Source organism: Stegostoma tigrinum, chromosome 4 (genome assembly GCF_030684315.1).
Source record: "Stegostoma tigrinum isolate sSteTig4 chromosome 4, sSteTig4.hap1, whole genome shotgun sequence".
Taxonomy (NCBI): Eukaryota; Metazoa; Chordata; class Chondrichthyes; order Orectolobiformes; family Stegostomatidae; genus Stegostoma; species Stegostoma tigrinum.
The window spans coordinates 107,256,587-107,277,971 of record NC_081357.1 but is presented as its reverse complement, the minus strand read 5'-3'; the positions used below and the strand labels follow the sequence as shown (position 1 = coordinate 107,277,971).

The 21,385-nt window shown below is 38.2% G+C and overlaps 1 protein-coding gene across 2 annotated transcripts in view; it reads left to right on the top strand.

Annotated features, from left to right (window-relative positions):
* Positions 1 to 21,385, top strand: part of dlgap2a (discs, large (Drosophila) homolog-associated protein 2a) — an 894,975-nt gene that overhangs the window by 60,266 nt on the left and 813,324 nt on the right. For both annotated transcript variants that reach the window (XM_048531787.2, XM_048531786.2), the window contains exon 2: positions 4,968 to 5,019. In XM_048531787.2, coding sequence (XP_048387744.1) covers positions 4,968 to 5,019 — 52 coding nt within the window. The remainder of the gene's footprint in view (positions 1 to 4,967; positions 5,020 to 21,385) is intronic.

Below are 21,385 nucleotides of genomic sequence, written 5' to 3'. Positions count from 1 at the left end.
CTTGCAAATGTAGATTTTAATTCATAGTTGTAGCATTTTTAAAAAAAGACATTTAGTTGAAACATTTTTTTTCGACAGTGCTCAAATTCTATATTACCAAATGACTAACTTTAACATTATTGTGGAAAAGTTTTGCATTGGAGTAATGATAACACCAACATTGGAGTTATGCAATATATTCCAAAGTCAGAGCTGAACCTGGCACAAGTGAAGTTGAATGCTACTCCTTTGAGGAGAAGGTCTCACTCCATTTTGGAGTCAGTTTCGAATTTAATATAGAACCTCTGCTTGTCTTTTTAATTTAATACATTTCTGGTTGGAGATTGAAATTCTTCAACTTTTTATTAATTTTATAATGGAGAAATGTCTATAATCAAACAATTTTGGCATTTAAGGAGAACAGAGCCAAATGTGTTCAGGGCAAGCAAGCTCTGCATGAAGCGAGGGCCTCCAGTCATCCCTCAAACATTGGCTTCCTGTGTAGCATTTGTAATTGTTTATCCAAATTGAGGCATGGTCTGATATCACTTGAGATGACATTAACCTAGAATGCAAATCAGTTGGTGCTTTGCTGAACATACATTCACCAAAACAGTGGGAAAATCCTTAACTTTTCAAACCTGCGAGGAATAAAAAAGAAACAATGCAGGTGGACTAGTGAACAGCTGCTTCAACAACTATTGGGGAATTTGATTCGTTTTGTTGGGCAAGAATATACCCTCAAATTCTCTACCTAACTGTTTGTTTGGAAGCTGACGTTTCAGGCCCAGACCCTTCATCAAAAGGGTCTAAGCCTGAAACGTCAGCTTTTGTGCTCCTAAGATGCTGCTTGGCCTGCTGTGTTCATCCAGCTCCACACTTTGTTATCTCGGATTTTCCAGCATCTGCAGTTCCCATTATCTCTGTTTGGAAGTGTTGATTTAGGCCCGTTGAAGATATAATGTTGTTCAAAGAAAAATGTGACTTTGTGCCACATATTTCTACTAAACATGTTAGCAGAATAAGAGCTTGGTATCATTTTCACATCCTTGATGATTATTTCAAGTAAACCTTTTGTATACATCGGAAACTGATTTTAATTTGTGATGTTTTATGATTATTTCTCTGATTTCTCACCAACAGCTGACACGTTATCATCTACTTTCTACAATAAAAAAAATTTGTATTAAACATGTATTAACTTAGTATTCTGAAAATTCTATAACTTTTGAATTTGGCAATCTGCAATTTGATATCAACATACATAATTTTCCCTCGGATGGAAACATAGCAAGATAGATTGATTCCCTTGCCTAAAAAAAAAGAATTGGGTATCTTGGGAATGTGAAGGTTGGAGCACAAACATATCAGCAATGATCTCATGACTGGCAGAGCAAGCTTGTGGGCCCATGTGGTTCCTGATATGTATGGTCATATGATTGTGCTGTTTTTATTATGACATTCCAAAACAGAATTAATTTGCAATTAATAGCAACAAAATGATTTTAAAATATTTACAAAAGATACTTGGTAAGTTATAGAAGATATATTGAAACGCATCTACCATCCAAGTTACAGTAAATGTTTATTTATATTCCATTATTATAAATTGAACACTATTGTTAAAATACAAGTGTTTTAAATACTATTGCAAAAATCCCACCTCAACAACACAAAGAGAATCATCACATATTTCTGTGGTATTCTGCAACAGCATATTTCAACAGAACAGAACAGTAATTGAATTTTGATTTAAAAACAATTACAGTAGTATCTGCTTCACTTTTTGTTTTAAACAATAATTAACTTTAAAACATACATTTACGAAATGAATCTAATGTGATGTTCTCCTTCACGTTATATTTGCAATATAGTCTCACTTTGAAAAATAAACAGAGAGATAGACAGCAAAAAATAATAAGCCAGGCAGCCTCATATCTAAGAGATGGTGAGAACTGCCGATGCTGGAGCCTGAGATAACACGGTGTGGAGATGGAGGAACACAGCACATTCTTTTGTCCGGACTTGTCAAATATCTTTGGAAGTCCAAATATGTTGCATCTATTGGCTCTCTTTGTTTACCTTGCTTATTACTTGCTTAAATAACTCAAATAAAATTATTAAACATAATTTTCCCTTCACAAAGGCATGTTGATTCTGTTTATTTCTATTATAATGTCCTAAAAATATCCTGCTATCGTCTCTTTATTAATGGATTCTAGTAGTTTTACAATCTTAGACATGAGGCTACACAGTGTGGAGCTGGATGAACACAGCAGGCCAGGCAGCATCAGAGGAGCAGGAAGGCTGAAGTTACGGGTCGGGACCTTCTTCAACATGTCGTGGCTGTGCAGGACATTGATGAGGCCACTTTTAGAGAACTGTATTCATTTCTGGTCACCTTGCTGTAGAAAGGATAGTATTAAATCGGAGAGGGTTCAGAAAATATTTACAAGGTTGTTACTGTGACTGGAGCATTTGAGTTATAAGGAGAGGCTACATAGGCTGGGACATTTTCACTGAAGTGTAAAGGTTGAGGGGTGACCTTTATAGAGGCTTATAAAATCATGAGGAGCTTAGATAAGGTGAAGAGAAAATGTCTTCTCCCGAGAGTAGGGAAGTCCAAAACTAGAGGGCATGGGTTTAAGGTGAGAGGGGAAATGATTTTAAAAAGGACTTAGAGGGCAACTTTTTCACTGAGTTGTGGTGCGTGCATGGAATGAACTGCCTGAGAAAGTGATAGATGCTGGTACAGTTACAGCTTTAAAAGATATTTGGTCAGGTGCACAAATAGGAAAGGTTTAGAAGGATTTGAGCCAAATCGAGGCAAATGGCACTAGTTTAGTTTGAGAAACTGGGTTGGCATGAACAAGTTGGACTGAAGAGTCTGTCTCCGTGTTGTATGACACTATAAGATGAGAGAATATGGCAATGGGGTAATGAATTAGCATGGCTAGAGGATTGCATAATTTACAAGAAATAGAATTAGGATTAAGTGGGTCACTTCAAGGTTCACAACTGGTTAACCCCCAGTGGAATGTTGCAGGGATCAGTGCTGGGACCTCAACTATTTACTTGTTTTAGTAATGGCTTTAACAAAGAGATTGATTGTTGTAGCCACATCTGCTAATGACATGAACTTAGGTAGGAAAGCAAACCGTGTTTGCAAAAGGCTGTCAATGCATTAAAGGAGTGGTCAACATTTGGCAGCTGAAGCGTAATGTGGGCCAACGCGAGGTTGTCTGCTTTGCCAGGAGGAGTAGTAAAACAGTATTATTTAAATAGAGACCTTTCTAAATTCTGTGGTACAGAGGGGAATAGGTATCCTCATAAAAGAAAGGCAGAAAGCCAGCATGCTTGCACAGCAAGTAATTAAGAATGCAAATGAAATTCTGGATTTTATTGCGAGGGTGAAATATAAAAGTTAATAAGTCTTGCTCAACTACACAAGGCATTGATGAGATAAACCAGAGTACTTTGTGCAATTTTGGCTGCCTTTGGGAATGGAGACATTTCAGAGAAGATTCAAAAAGCCATGTCAAGGAACAAGAGTGTTGTTTAATGACGATAGGTTGAGCATGTTGAACCTAAAGCTTTTCATTTGCGTTTAGAAGAACAAGGTGATTTTATTAAATTATATAAGATTCCGAGTAGACTTAACGGCAGAAATGTTGAGAGAATTCCCCTTGTGCAAGAGTAAATATATCAAATAGTGTTGCAAATTTGTGTCGAGTGCTTGTGAATTGGAAGGCAGGAAGGTAAAATTTTTTTAAATGGTAGTGGAAGCAAGAGTGCGTAGTCCCTTTAAGAGGGGATATGCTTTTCTAAGGTTTGGGATTTAAATGAAAATGTGTTTGTAAGCAGCTGAAGAGGTGCAGACAGTTCTGAAATTGAAATATGTATCAATTGGCTGTGTGATTGGAAACCTTAGGCTTGTTTTGATATTTTGGTAACTAGCTTGAAGATCAGCCAATTAATTTAAACCAAGCACTTGGAAATTGAAAACCAATTGAATTTAAATCTGATGTTTTGGCAACCTCAGACCAATCCTTTTATAAGCAAACTGGCGGGTTGTTGGGGGTATATGAGAAGAGGGCTTTTGAAAATCAAACAAACTGAGAACAAACTGCCATCTGAAGAGTAAATATCTGGCTCTCACAGAAATCTCTAATCTCTTTGAAAAAGCACCATCTATTCATAAAAATACCACGGCACTCCTAACTAAGATTCCTGATGGAAGAATTTCCAGAGAAAGCAATCCTGACAGAAGGATCAGCGGAGGAGGCAAAGAACATTTCAGAAGACTTAACTTGGTTGTACTTTTGAGAGTCTAAGTTTTAATTTAGTTTTATTATTACTTGGGCTTTTACAAGTGAGGCTTTTACGTACTGGAACAGCATGCCATTAAAATTTTGTTCTGTTTGGAGATAGTCAGTAGTTAAGAAGGAATTGTTCAATTTGTTAGTAGTTCTGTTAATTAGTTCACTGATCGGGTTAAATAAATAAATTGTTACAAGTTGCTTATAAAAGTGAATATCAGGGGTTTTCTTTCATTTAACCACACCTTTTTTTTTAACAGATTAGGCAAGGAGAGGCAAGCTTCTCTGGATGGTTTGGGTTGAATTATTAGAAGGAGACTGCTGCTCCCACCATAACAGATAGAAGGTTATGTTTCGATTTTAATTATCAGAGGGGCTTGATTTCCCCTTCCTAACAAATATATTCAAGCTAGGTGAAGTGATAAGGAGTTGAGAGTTGTGGGGGTGTGGGGGGAATGGGTGAAAGGAGAATTAAATGCATATCAGATCAACTGGGATCTGACTGACTTATGGTGCAGGCTCATGTGGCTGAATAGACTTTTAGTGCCTAAAATGGCCTGATAAAAACCAAATTATTTTCTCATGGACTAATGGTTTTAAAGGACAAGAATGGAGTCAAATTTTAGCATTGCATTTTATAAATAATATTATTTTGTATTCCTTGCACAGATACCACGTATTCTGCAGAAGCATTGCTGTATTTTACCTGAGACGAACACAGGTAAAGTATTTCTTTTGTGCCATTTCTGTATTCAGTAAAAATGAAGAAAATGTTATTATTTTTGAATTCTGACATTCTTGTTGTTTTCATAATTGTAATTCTTAGCAATTGAAAGCTGAACTTGAGTAGTCTCTGCTTTGACATTTCAATTTATTGCGAGGAATTCAATATAAATGATATACTAACCAAAGCTTGCTGAACAAACTTTATGAAAAGGAATTTTGTGAAACTTTTTCATCCCTAATGGACTTGCTGCTTGTCCATCACCTTACGCAGATAGAAGGACGCTAATGACAAAAAAAAACTTGTAATAAGGAATAATGAATGGCTTTTACAACATCTCATAATCCAGGGATTCAAGTCGTTTAAAAACAACCCTTCACTAAGAAAGATATTGGGGCCTGGAGAAAGATATTCAAATATCATGCAGACCATAAATATAGATACATTTGTAAAGAATGAATTTGTGATTTTAGTACCTGGCGTGCACACAAAATCTCTTCTCATAGGATTGAATCAATACTGAATGATTAACAGCTAAGTTTGTAATACATGAGTTTAAAACTCAGTTGGTTGTTCCTGATAATAACATTATCTCTCAGCTTCTTGTGATATTCCTTTGCAATTTATTTCATACTTATATAAAGGGGAGTTATTTTTGTTCACAGATTTTTCATATCATGGACTGTAAAGCATTCTGTTTATCACCTCTCTATTCTAATTTTATGGTTTCTTAAATGTGTTTCAATTTTAAAAGTGTCTTCTGGACATGGATTGAATTTGTAAATCACATTTGTAAATTTCTCAAAACCAATAGAGGTCAATTGTAAAGATAGGTTATTGTATCTTTATCAAAATGGGATGCAAAAGGGTAGTTATATGTACTAGTGCCTCCTTTGATTTAGAGATGTAACTTTTTTTTAGCATTTGCATTTTATATAATTTAACTGTCTATTTGGTGTCAGCCCCAGTCAAAGAGTCATAGAGATGTACAGCACGGAAACAGACTCTTCGGTCCAACTTGTCCATGCTAACCAGTTATCCTAAATAGATGTAGCGCCATTTGCCAGCATTTGGCCCATATCCCTCTGCACACTGCACACTTCTTATTTATATGCCCACCCAGATGTTTTTTAAATGTTGTAGTTATATTAGCCTTCACCACTTCCTCTGGCAGTTCATTCCATGCACACACCACCCTCTATGTGAAAGTTGCCCCTTATGTCCTTTTCAAAATTTTTCACCTCCCTCCCTCCCACCTTAAACTTACTCCCACTAGTTTTGGACTGCCCTACCCTGGGGAAAAGATCTTGACAATGCACCCTATCCATTTTGCTCATGATTTTATGAACTCCTATTAGGCCACCTTTCAGCCCCTTATACTCCAGGGAAAACAGCCCTAGCCTATTCAACCTCTCCCTATAGCTCAAGCCTTCCAAGCTTGGCAACATCCTTGTAAAACCTTTCTGAACCCTTTTAAGTTTCACAACATCCTTCCTGCAGAGGGAGGACTGGAAATGAATGCAGTATTTCAGAAGTGGCCCAACCAATGTTCTGTATACTTGCAACATGTCCTCCCAATTTCAATACTCAATGCACTGACCAATAAACACAAACATACCAAATGCCTTCTTCACTGCCCTGTCTACCTATGATTCCACTATCAAGGAACTATGAACCTCCTTATTTGGCAACACTCCTCAGGACCTTACCCTTAAGTGTATAATTCCTGTCTTGATTTGCCCTACCAAAATGTTGCACCTCACATTTATCTGGATTGAACTGCATCTGCCGCTCCTTGACCTATCAGCCAATTTGATCAAGGTCCTGTTGTACTCTGAGGTAACCTTCTTTGCTGTTCACCTCACGACCAATTTTGGTGTCATCTGCAAACCAAACACCCTATATTCACATCCAAATCACTTATTTAAATGAGAAAAAGCAATAAGTGCAGCACCAACCCATGTCGGACACCTCTGGTCACAGGCCTCCAGTCCGAAAAGTAACCCTCCTCCATCACCCCCTGTCACCTACTTGCAAGCCTATTTTGTATCCAAAAGGCTAGTTCTCCCTGTATTCCATGTGATCTAACCTTGTTAACCAGTCTACCAATCAGAACCTTGTCAAGCTCCTTACTGAAATCTATACAGACAATGTTCACTACTCCGCCTTCATCAATCCTCTTTGTCACTTATTCAAAAATCCCAATCAAGGGTGTTGTCACTTATTCAAAAATCCCAATCAAGGGTGTCAGACATGACTTCCCATGCACAAAGCCATGTTGACTATCCATAATCAGTCCTTGCCTTTCCAAATGCATTAAATCCTGTCCTTCAGAATCCCCTGGAACAACTTGTCCACCATTGATATCAGGCTCAAAGGTTTGTAATTCCCTGGCTGTTCCATACCAGCTTTCTTTAAAAAACGGCACCATATAAGCCAACCTCCAGTCTTCTGGCAACTCCCCCGTGGCTTATAATGATGCAAATATCTCAGCAAGCGTTCTAGCAATCACTTCCCTAGCTTCTCGGGTAAACCAGATCAAATACTAAGGATTTATTCACCTTTATGTGTGTTAAGACATCCAGCACCACCTCCTTTGAGATATGGGCACTTTTCAAAATGTTGCTATTTATTTCCCTAAGTTCTCTATCTTCCATATTTTTCTCCAGAGGAAGCACTGATGCAAAATATTTGTTTAGTATGTCATTCATTTCCTGCAGTTCCACACTTAGGTGGCCTTGCTGATCTTAAAGGGGCCTCAGTCTGTCTGTAATTACTCTTTTGTCCTTAATGCATTTGAGAAACCCTTTGGATTCTTCTTAACCCTATTTTCCAAAGCTATCTCATGTCCCCTTCTATCCTCTCCTGATTTCCCTGTTATGTATACACCTACTGCCCTTATAGGGATTCACTTGATCCCTGCTATCTGTACCTGACATATGCTTCCTTCTTTTCTTGATCAGATCCTCAATTTTTTCAGTCACCCAGCATTCGCTACACCTCCCAGCCTTGCCCTTCACCCTAACAAGAACATAACATCTCTAGACTCATGTTATTTCATTTTTGAAAGTTCCCACTTCCAGCTGTCCCTATGTTTATGAATAACTGTGAATATTGCCCCCAATCACCTTTTGAAAACTCACACTTAATGCCATCAAAATTGGCCTCCCTCCAATTTAGAACTTTAACGTTTAGATCAGATCTGTCCTTTTCCATAACTATTTTAAAATAATAGAATTATGATCACTTGCCCCTAAGTAGACCGCCACTGACACCTCATTCACTTGCTTGCCTTATTTGCCAAGAGAAGGTCAACTTTTGCTCCTTTTCTACTAGCTACATCCAAATACTGAACACGAAAATTTTCTTGTGCACACTTAACAAATTCCTCTCCATCCAATCCCTACGGAGTCTCAGATTATGTTTGGAAAGTGAAAATACCCTACCATTACCACCCTAGTATTCTTACAGATATCTGAGATCACCTTAAAAAATTGCTTATCAATTTTTGGCTGACTATTAGGGTTTTACAGTGAAATCTCAATAAGGTGATCATCCCTTTCTTATTTCTCAGCTCCACCCATACAACTTCACTGCACATACTCCTAGGAAGATCCTCCCTAATTACAGACATAATGTTATCCCTAATCAAAAACGTTACTTCTCCTCCTCCCTTTCCCATCCTTTCTTTCCTTCCAATAGGATCTGTACCCTGGAACATTAAGCTGCTAGTCTGATCCATTCCTGAGCCTTATCTCTGTAATAGCTATGATATCCCAGTCCCATATTCCCAAGCATCTGCCTTAGCTGTCAGGCCTGTATTCCAGATATTCTAATCTATTCTAATTCATATATTACAACTCTCAAGCGCCTACTTTTTAACCTCCTGCCTAATTTCCCATATTCTCTCCTCAGGACTATGTCCTATTCGCTGCCTGTGTTATTGGTTCCAATGTACAATGATTTCCTGCTGGCCTCTGTCCGCTTTGAGAATATTCTGCACCCTCTCTGAGACATCCTTGACCCTGGCATCTAGCAGGCAGCACACCATTTTCATGTTTTGTTGTCAGCCGCAGTAACACCTGTCTGTGCCTCTGACTAGAGAGCCCTCTATCACAATCGATAGTTTAGAAAATAATGTACCCCTCATTACAGTAGAGCCAGCCTTGAATTCAGAAACTTGGCTGTCACTGTACCACCTACCTACCTTTCCTACCTTCGCTAGAAATAACCCATCTCCCAACTGTATCTGTTTTTCTACCTTCTTGAAATTGCCATCCATATTCTTGAAGATCCCCCAATCCCACTGCCACTATAGCTATCAACCATTGTCTCACATTGTTTAGAAGAACTACTTTGTTTACAGCATTATGCAGTCGTAAAATAAGAATATCCCTGTCTACACAGGCACTTATTACTTATTGAAGTTCTCTATTGCTTCTGTACTTGGGACATGTGCTTCACTGGAGGTTCCCAGTCTTATAAAATAATTTCACACAATTATGGCTGTGATAGTAATGTTGTCTTCTTTGGCACAGGACAAAAGTCTTGGATTTGTGAGACCCTTCACTGCTTATAAATGCAAACTTTCACCATTGATACAGTCAATGATCATAATATAAAGACCTCCAAGTGCACATTGTCAGTCATTGAATCACATAATCTCTAAGTGTGGAACCAGGCCATCGGCTCATTGAGTCCACACTGAACCTCTGAAAATCATCCCACTGAGTATCAGATTGTGCTGTAAACAAAATAGTTCTTCTAAACAATGTGAAACGATGGTTGATAGCTACAGTGAGATTGAGGGATCTTCAAGAATGTGGATGGCAGTTCCAAGAAGTTAGAAAAGCTGCAAATACAGTTGGGGAGATGGGTTACTACCCCCTACAATACCCCTGTCACCATGCATTTTTCATAATTAATCCACCTAGTCTGCACATCCTTGGAATACCATGGCCAATTCACCTAACCTGCACATCTTTGGATTGTGGGAGGAAACTACAGCACCCAGAAGAAACTCATGCATGCATGCGGAAAATGTGCAAACTTCACACAGTTGCTTCTGCATAGAATTGCACCTGGCTCTCTGGCACTGTGGGCCAGCAGTGCTAACCCCTGAGCCACTGTGCTGCCCAACTGAACCACCGTGCGTCAATTAATATCATCCCCCTTGTATTCACAAATGAAGAAACATTTTTATTGTAATCAACAAGAACTAAAAACCCCAACTGTTGATTGAAATAGCTGTTTCACTGAGTGGCCTTTTCGACTTTGGCTGTTGTTTGCCATTGAAAGAGGCATAAAACCTATCCGAACAATCTAACATTTTCACTATGTGGGTTGCTTACAAAAATTGCATCATCATGTGCCACAGCCATTCCAAAGTGAAATGCTCCTAACCTTTGTCATGACTGGTAAATTGTTGACCTATTTTGTTGGAGAAAAGAGCAGTATAATTTGCAGCTTTAGTGGTGTAGTAACTTGAGATAATGGGCTCCTCTTTACCAGAATGTAAAATGTAACAAAATGCAGGAGGCACAAAGTTTTCTATTTTTTTAGCCTTGTGTGTGCTAACCTCAGGCACAAATTCAAGAATTGAAACAGATGCATGAGACAAGTATATGCATTCATTTAATTCTTGTAGCTTTTGAATCTGGGACAATAGCTCAACATCAGATGCATGTTCATGAGTTGCTCCAAATATTGTGTAAGGTCTTTACTCTGTTCCATCTGTTAGTTTCTTCCTGAACAGTTTTTTTCAAGCTGTTTCTTCTTCAAGAAATCCAACTTTATGTGAATCAGATCTCTGTCGAATGCTACTGACTGCACATTAATTACTTGATAGGCTGTTTGTGATGTGTGGTTAACAGTACAATTAGGATGTAATAATCTGACAGGAAAAGATATACACTGTTCATAATCTTGCATCTGTGAAAGTTAAATGCTAAAAACAAAATTCAACAGTAATGCAAAACATTCATGATTGTTATTCCCATGTGCAATTATTGTAAACAATTTTACAATATTTAGACATAATTAATCTGAAATATGAGTGAATAATGAACCAGTCTGAGGGGTCACTCAGTCCAGGATAATCTTTAGTTCCTTTAACAAACATTAACATAAGTGGGGAAAACCCTTCCCCTGCCTCTCCCCTGAAGCTATTATATTTCACATAACATAGTTAACTTAAAATATAAAGTAGAAAAGCCTTAGAAATGTCAATTCATGGGTAGAATCATGCAATATTTCTCTATATTTCCCATTATTACATTCCGATTAAGTTATATCTCTTATTTCTCATGCTTTTGACACCATATATTATTTTAAGCTCCATTATTATTACCTGCACTTAAATAGTTCATAGACCGATGATGTTTTGCTTTATATGAAACTGGCACATGACATATAAATGCTTTGAGAATGGTAAAAATGTCAAATCAGCAACATGTCAACATTGTTTCAATGGAAAGGCTTGAAACAGTTTTATAGGCAGAAAGCACCTTAACACATTGTAAAGTGGCTGAAATAACACATGGACAAAATACAAACATTTAAAGAATGTTAATTGAGCAGTTATCTAACTGACAAATTTTGTAAATGCAAAGAAAAATAGTGGGTTTTCTAAATCTGGCTTTGAAACTGCCTTTAAAACAAAAATAATGCATGCAATCTAAATGCCTTGTCCTATTGACCAAGTCGAGTTTCAAGATGTAGAATGCCTGTTTTATTTGGCTGTCCTGTAATTTTTTAAAACATCTTTCAACTTATTATTCTGTCCTATCTGAGGAGCTGGTGCAGGAGGCAAGGATTCACATTTTGGATCACTGGGATCTCTTCTGGGTTAGAAGTGACCTGTACGAGAAGGATGGGGTGACCTGAATTTGAAGGGGACTGATATCCTGGCATAGAGATTTACTAGTGCTGCACGGGAGGCTTTGAACTAGTTGGATAGAATAGGATCCAAAGAGCTAATGAAGAAAGAGTTAAATCTGAGGGTGGTACGGTAGAGAAGAGCAGCAAGCTAAATAGTAAAGGCAGGGAAGTGCAAGACAGAGAGCAAGGTAAGACTGATAAATTAAACTGCATTTTTGTCAATGCAAGAGGCCCGACAGGTAAGGCAGATGACTCGGGGCAAGGTTGGGAACATGGGACTAGGATATTATAGCTAATGCAGTACCATGGCTCAGGGAGGGACAAGACTGACATCTTAATGTTCTAGAGTGTACATGTTATAGAAAGGATAGAAAGTGGATCAGGACAGGAAGGGAGTGATGTTTTTGTTTAAGGATAACGTTATGGCCGTACACAGGGAGGATATTCCTAGGAGAACATCCAGTGAAATTATATGGGTATGACTGAGACTGTTCTATGGATACCCCCCACCCCGCCCCCAAAGGTCAGTGGGACTCCTCGGCCCAGTGGCCCATTTGATCAAGGTGCCATTGACCTCTGAGGTAACCTCTTTGCTGTCCACTACACTACCAATTTTGATATCATCTGCAAACTGATTAAGCATAACTCCTATTTTCACATTCAAATCATTTATTTAAATGACAAAAGGCAGTGGACCCAGCACCGATCCTTTTGAAGGTCTCCTACCTTCAGGTCAATCTGATCAGATGTATCCCAGACATTATGTGGGAGCTAGGGAGAAGATTGCTGGGCTCCTTGCTGAGAAATTTGTACCATCTATAGCCATGAATGATATACTGGAAGGCTGGAGGTTGGCTAATGTACCATTAATTAAATGAAGTGATAAGGAAAAGACAAAGAACTACAGACTGATGGGTAAGTTGTTGGAGGGGATTCCGAGGGACAGGATTTACATGCATTTGGAAAGACAAGGACTGATTAGGGATAGTCAACATGGCTTTGTGTGCAGGAAAATGTGTGTCACTAACTTGACTGAGTTTTTTGAAGAAGTAATGAAGAAGATTGATGAAGGCAGTAAGGTAGACATTGTCCTAATGGACTTCAGCAAGGCTGTTAGCAAGTCTTTGCATGGTAGACTAGTTAACAAGGTTAAATCACATGGAATGGGAGGGGGGGGTAGTCAATTAGATACAAAATTAGCTTGAAGGTACGAGACAGAGGGTAGTGGTGGAGGATTGTTTTTCAGACTACGGGCCTGTGATCAGTGGTGCTGGATCCATTGCTTTTCATCATTTGTACAAATGATTTGGATCCAAAGATAGAATGTATGGTTAGTAAGTCTACAGATGATAGGAAATTTGATGGTGTAGTATAAAGTGAAGAACATTATCTCAGAGTACAATGGGACCTTGATCAAATGGGTCAACTGACCGAACAGTGGCAGATGGAGTTTAATTTAGATGTATGTGAAGTGCTGCATTTTGGAAAAGCAAATCAGACAGGACTTATATAGTTAATGGTAAGGCCTGGGGAGTGGTGCCGAACAAAGACACTTAGGGGTATGGGTGCATAGTTCCTTGAAAATAGAGTCATGTGTAGGCAAAATTTTGAAGAAGGTGTTTGGCATGCTTGTCTTTTATTGGTCAGTGCATTAAGGATAAGAATAAGATGCCAACAATGTGGAGGACATTGGAGAGGCCAATTTTGAAATACTGCATTCAATCTGATCTTCCTGCTATCAGAAAGATGTTGCCAAACTTGAAAGGGTTCAGAAAATATTTACAGAGCTGTTGCCAAGATTAGAGAGTTTGAGCTATAGGGAGAAGTTGAATAGGTTGACGTTTTTTCCCTGGAGCTTCAGATGCTGAGGAGTGACTTTATAAAGGTATGTAAAATCATGAGGACCAAGGATAGGGTAAATAGCCAAGGTCATCTTCTGAGGCCAGGGGAGTGCAAAACTAGAGGGAATAGGTTTAAGTTGAGAGGGGAAAGATTTAAGAGGGACTTAGAGGGCAGCTTTTTCATGTAGAAGGTGGTGAATGTATGGAATGACCTGCCAGAGGATGTGATGGAGGTTGGTGCTATTATGTATTTTAAAAGGCATCTGGATGAGTATATGAGTAGGAAAGATTTAGCAGGATATGGGCCAAATGCTGGCAAAAGGGACTTGCAGTTTAGGATGTCTGGTCAGCATGGACGAGTTGGATCAAAGGGTCTGTTTCTGTGCTGTATAACCCTATGACTCTGATGTTCAAACCTCTAAATCAAACACCTCGCTCATTCCTTCTTGAACTTGTTGTGCAAAATAATAATATACTCTGTATGCCAATAGTAACATTATGCTCAAACAATTACTTATGAAAATTGGTCCAGATTTATGTGGCATTAGCCTAAAGCTTCATGAGTTCATAGTGCATTAGGTTTCCTTGTTTTACAAAGTTAAAAGAATTCAAAAGCAAACATCCATTGAAGAATGCTATAGCTTTAATGACCAATTCATTAAGAATTTCAATGCCAAGCAACTTCTCTATAAAACAGAGAAGGTACCTTGGAAATTGCAGCTGTAGCTGTAGATCATACAACTGGAGCCTTGTGATACAGGCAGGGGCTTATTCTCAGTAAAATAAATAGCTCAAATAGCTATTCCAAATATGGCTGGAGACTGAAACAAGCAACTATGAGGTTTTCACTCACGATACTATATTTAGAAATTTTGTCATCGTTGGGATTATATCTCAGCTAAGTGTTTTGAGGCATACTTTGTCAGATGAAGAACTTGCACGTTTTCCCTTGACTCATTCTTTGCATGTCTCCAATATTAGTTTATTTGCAGTAAAATAAACTGAATCATCATCAAAGGAGGGGTGTGAATGGGAAGATTTAGAAAAGGCCAACCTCAAGAATCTTGTTGAAAACTTAAGACCAGAGTGACAACCATGATCAAGATAATATTCTCTGCAAGATCTTTTCGTTTGTTCTCAATATGTGGGCTAAACTGTGGTAGTGCAGAACGCAAAATGTGCAGCAGGTCCATCTCTGGATTTAGCTGTCCAATGATGAGGGATGCTTCAGTTTCCTAGGCCCTTGGAAGTGGAGACAAATGTTGGAAATAATTGCAACCATTGTTAACTGTGAGGTTGATATGCCTGGAAACATAGGATGGATTTTAATCCTCCAGGAATGGCAGGGTAGAGGTCAAAATTTAATAATCTCAATTCCATTTACAGCATCTTTGCTACTTTCCTTCAACCAAGTTTAAATGAGATAAATTCAGGGCAAACAACTTACCTAATCCCAGGAGGTGGGATGACAATTTCAGTAATTTAACAAAGCTGCTTTAACAGGGGCAAACTGGTTTTTCCTGGACCGTGGAAACCTGGCAGCTGCACGAAGGCAAGGGCAGCTTTTTAGCAGAAATATAGCACTTCTGAAGAGACGTTTACAATGCTTCCCTTCAGTATGTACACACCACCATCTGTGCAGCAACATTCCTACCCCATTGAAATTCAAGACTGAACTAATCTGCTGAAGAGTCCTCTGCAACAGAGAGGAAGCCAAGTTTATTAATCAGACAGCCTTCCATGGAACTGTCATAGAGAAATACCTGCAACTTGTGAGAGAGCCAGATATCTGAATTTCTGATAGTTTTGTCCTGAAACATTGCCTTTCCCTTTCCTCGGATGCAGTCTGACATGCTGTGCGTTTTCAGCTTCATATCTGTTGACTCTGTCTTCCAGCATCTGCAGTCCTCACTGTCTTCAAGTTTCTGAATTTCTTGTCTGAAACCCATGCAAAGAACACATTTTGACTAGTGTGAAAACTGTATTTGTTGAGGCTAGTATAATAGGAGCAATTTGCTTATTGTAAAATGCCAGTAAAGACAGAAATGCCAAAAATGAAGCTAGATATTTATCAGCTTCCTTAACAACTGTAATTTCACAAACACTTCTTTTCCTTCAACCTCCTGATGAACAGCTTTTTATGTTTTGTATCCTCTAAAGACAGAAGCAAAATGCTTGTTCATTTCATACACCATTTCCTTATTAACTCCATTTGCTCTCACTTGAGGATCAACATCACTTACTCTTCTTTTTTAAGCACCTGTAAAAACTGTTGCTATCCATTATTACACTTCTATCTAGCCTTGTCTCATTCTCCTGATTAAACCAATCGCTGCCATTCTTTATTCTATGTCCAATCAACTAATTTGTCATTGTTTGCACAATTATACACTTAGTAGCTTACCTTAACATTTTAAGTTAACCACAGTTTGCAGATCCTCTCCTTCATATTTTTCATTATGGTACGAGCATACTATTCTGAGTATCCTGAAATATCCCTTAAATGTCTGCAACTGCATTCTGATTCCCGCTGCATTCTAAACTGTGGTACTGAACAATTGAAAACTAGCCAGATAGATGGTTTTCTTGGTTAATTAGGTAACATGGTGGTTAGTCAGTGTGACATATTCCCATAATGCTCTATATTGGATAAGGCAATAGCCTAGTGGTATTACTGCTAGACTACTAATCCAGAGACCCGAGAAATGTTCTGGGGATTTGAGTTCAAATCCCACTATGGTAGATGATGAAATTTGAATTTAATAAAAATCTGGAATTAAGAGTCTATTTTCAGGAAAATCCCATCTGGTTCACTAGTGTCCTTTCGGAAAGCAATCTGCCATCTTTACCTGGTCTGACCTATAAGTGACTCTAGACCCACAGCAATGTGGTTGACTGACAACTGATCTTTGGTTGTTCAGGGATGGGCAACAAATGCTGGCCAAGCCAGTGATGTCTACATCCTGTGAATGAATTAAAAACAATACTGTTCTTTAACAACAATGCAGTTTATCACAAAAGGAGACAGAAAAAGAACAATTCAAGCTATTTAGATATATACAGTAGTTAGAATGATGTCACAGCATACAGTAAAACAAACTGTCAACCTGTTTCCTGACACTATAAATTACACTATGGATCTGAACACTTTAAGAATCTACTTAGCCTACTCCTGACAGTTCCTTCGCCATTTATTATAAAGTCAGTTCAATAAGTCCTCTCCAGATCTACCAGGGTGAATTTTACACAAATCTGAGCATTGAACATTTTTAACTTGTGCAGATTTCTGAGCAATCAGTATAAATTTGCAAGTTTTACACACTAATATCTTCTGTTGAGCTAACTTATTTCCTGAACTGGCCTGAATTGTCCTCTTTAGAGATAATCTAAATTGGCTTCTAAACTCAACACTGATGTGTTCTGAACTGAATATTTTTTTGAAAGATTGAGCATCCTACACAGCTAATAGCCATACCTGTTTAAACTCTCGACTGTAAATTTAACAGTGCAAAGATCTTTCCATTATCAGCACATGGGTGCATATTCACCTGCTGTCTGTCAGAAAGTTGGATTTAATCACTGTTCTAGAAGTACTCTTTTTTTCAGGGACATCCCCTCACAGAAGTAACCAATACCAATCTGCCTTTGTCTTAAATCCAAATTCTAAAAGTACACAATGCACAATGCCATGATTATTATAATCTGGTCACTGGTTTCAGAATATGCTGTTCTAAGAAACTGCCACAAAAGCATTCTATGAACACCTTGTCCAGCCTACCATTGCTAATTTGAGTTTGCCACTTTATATGCATCACCCATGATTTTTGTTGTCCCCTTATCACAAGCACCCAGTATTTCATCTTGTATACTTCATCATACATGCAAACATATGAATTTGGAGTAGAAGTAGACTATTTGATCCTTAAGCTAGCTCCACCATCCAATAAGTTTATGGTGGATCTGTTGCTGTTGCACCCTATATGCCCATCTCACGCTCAGTAAGCTTAAAATCTTGTCATGCAAGAGAATCACCTTTAAAATAGTCAATGATTCCTGCATCATGTTTTGCCGTGCTTTCCTTAATCTCCAAATTATACAGCTATCTGAGAGAAAAAATGTTTTCATCATCTCTTTCCTAAAAGAGTGACATGAATTATTTTAAACAATGCCGTCTAGTTCTGGCCTCACCATAGGAGAATTGTCCTTTCCACATCCATCTTATCAAGACCATTCAGGAATTTTGTTTTATTATGTAGATGCTGCTGGCTGGCCCACCATATATTATCTATTCCTAGTTACCCTTGAGGAAATGATGGTGGGCTGATTTCTTGAATCTCTGGAATCCTACACACGTTAATCCTTCTAAATTCCAGTGGAAACAAACATAGCCTGTCTAATTCAGAAGACAACCTGTTCATTTCCAGATATCAACCTAGTAAACCTCCTCTGAACTGCCTCCAATGTATTTACATCTTTCCTTAATACGGAGATTACACCTGCACACAGTATTCAAGAAATGGTCTCACCAATACCCTGTGTAGCCACACTTCTGACCTGAAGGAAGTGACAGGAATTAAGGGAGAAGTTTTCAAAGTGAGGACAAGCTCGTGGAGGTTGTGGATGTCTCTGAGTTGTTGCAGCTTACGTTCCTCAATATTTGAAAGGAAGGAGAAACAGTTCCTTGATTAACATAAAGAACAGCAGATACTGGAGATCTAAAACAAAAACAGAAATTGCTGGCCCTTATCAGAACTGATAAAGAGCCACTGGTCTCAAAACGTTAACTCTGCTTTCTCCCTATAGACCCTGCTAGGCCTACTGACTTTTTCAGCAACTTCTGTTGTTGTTAGAGAAAGTTCATTGTTCATTTTGTTCAATAACTTTACATGAAAACCAATTTTTCATAAAGTACAAAGAAACTTCTTCAACATCTGGATTGGCAGCCTGCTCGGTTTAGTAAATCTTTTGTACAAAGTAAGTCACACAGACCAGAAAAATTCAGATTAATTCTCCATGAATGTTGTTATTCAAAATTCTCCGCTGGAATAGCATTGAGAATTTTACATTGCACCTAATGTAACTGTGGTAACGTGGTAAGAGAAGGGAGGTTGTGATGGTGCTGTTGTGGTGGGGAAACTGAACAGAATTCTTAAGCAGAATTCTTTTGCTAAACAGCTAGGACTATGGTGGGTTTGAATGATCTGTGTGATGTTGAAAAAGTGTACTGAAGCTTATTTTTGAGATCATAAAAAATGCGTCTTTATGCACTTGAAACCAAATTTTGATATGAGTTAATTAACAGGTAGAGAAGAGATCATCTACAATGCTATTTTTGGAAGCCCAGCTGCAAAAACATTGGATGGTAAATGAGAAATGAAGTATGTTTATTATATTTTCAAAGAAAAGTCTTTTGTAGCTAATATTTGAAACTGTTTATCATGACCTTTGCAGTAACATTTCTTTGTGTTAATGTTATTTTAGCCATAATTGCATTATTTGTTATTCTATAATTCTATTGAGGACATAAATCAGTCAGTTTGTCATCATGAAGAATCTGTTTTATCCTTACAGTTTAATCACTTAATGCTATTTTTGCATAAGGTAAACAATTGTCTTTTTAATGCGTTCTGGACTCAACTGTGATCTTGGGTTCATGTTGCGCTACATGTAACCCCACCGTACTGTTCTGGATCTGTAAAATCTTCCTTACTGTCCTGTTTTGACTCCATCACCTTGATAAACTGTTACGACCTGTCCACCTCAATTAGTTAGTACAGTTTTGAATTACTTATTACTTTGGTTAGACCCTTAGCATGCGACTCCTATACCTATCGTGATAGTCCAGTTATTTAGTTTGTCTCCAGCATCGCCTTACTTTTAATTTTTGTAACTATCTCACTGCCTCATTTAATCAGATTATAGGTCATCACTTCTCTGTTTATTCAGCTGTTGACACTTTACTGACTGTCTAATTCACTTGGTCACCTGCAGAGACTTATTATCTGACACTCCACTCACACCAGTTGTATGATTGTACGATCTCTCAGCCTTTCATTTCTCTTTCAATAAACTCTGTGTCTGTGTGTTCTTCTCTCTCACTGCACCTGATGAAGAAGCTGTGCTCTCAAAGTTTGAGAATTCAAATAAACCTGTTGGACTATAACCTGGTGTCGTGTGACTTCTGGCTTCATCCACCCCAGTCCAACACCAATACTTCCACTTCAGTGAAATGAGTAATACTTCATGGATGGTTATTTATTTTGCGAATATTGTTGATTGTAGCATGTAATTAGTCTAAGAACCTGAATTTACATGTTTTGAGGAAATTAGATCCTGAGAATTTGCACTTTTGAATCAATTTCATGTCAAGAAGTGACAGATATTTTGTCAAAAATGTGGAATAATTTGTTATTGACTACCTAAAACTCTCCAAAATGATTTTTATTACAGTTATTATTTTAATTTAATGCTGACAGGAGGATTTGTTTCGTGGGGCATTTTACTGTAGAACCACACCAATTCAGAAAAGAGAACTTGTGTTTGCTGATTCTCACCCACTTTCTAAATCGGGCAGCTTGGCCAAAATTCACTGGGCATTTATACAACAGTTGGCATGAACAGTAGTATACCCAAAAGCAAATGCCATTTATAGAAACAATTATGAGCCTCGCTGTATGACGCATGCAACCTGTGATACTATATCATGTTCAGTTTTTTTGTTGCACCTTGAAAACAATGCATTATAACCAAAGAATAATCACATTAAAAATCTCTTTATCCAGAGCAGTGTGTTTTTGCCAAGCAGACAAAAGAATATTGCTATCAACAGAATAAGTGACTGATGTCTTCCAGCCACTTTCTACAATTCTTATTTAAACCAAGTTGATCTATGGGGCAATAAGCTGCTGGAATAATATATACTAAACACACTTTAGCCTTGTTTCTGAAAGGGTAAGAATCTCTTCATGAAAGTGAGAGTTAACAAAGCTTTTTATGTTTAAAGACTGAATAAAATTAGATTTATAGTCATTACAGATGTACACCACAGAAACAGACTCTTTGATCTGACTCGTCCATGCTGAACAGATATCCTAAACTGATCGAAGTCCCATTTGCTGACATTTGGCCCATATCCCTCTCAACCCTTCCTATTCGTTTACCCATCCATATGCCTTTTAAATATTGTAATTGGACCAGCCTCCATTACTTCCTCTGGCGGCTCATTCCATGCACACACCACTCTCTGCCTGAAAAAGCTGCCCCTTTAGGTCCCTTTTAAATGTTTTCCCCCTCACCTGAAACCCATGCCGTCTGGTTTTGGTCTAGCCTACCATAGGGAAATGACCTTGTCTAGTTACCCTATTCATTCCCTACATGATTTTCTCAACCTCTATAAGATCACCCCTCAGCCTGTAACACTCCAGGGAAAGTAGCCCCAGTCTTTACTTGCTATACCTCAAATCCTCCAACCCTGTCAGCATCCTTATAAATCTTTTCTGAACCCTTTCATGTTTCCTTCCTATTGTGGGGAGACCAGAATTGCACGCAGTATTCTAAAAGTGGCCTAACCAATGTCCTATACAGCTGCAACACAACCTCTCAATCCCAAACTCGATGCACTGATGCAAGAATACCAAATGCCT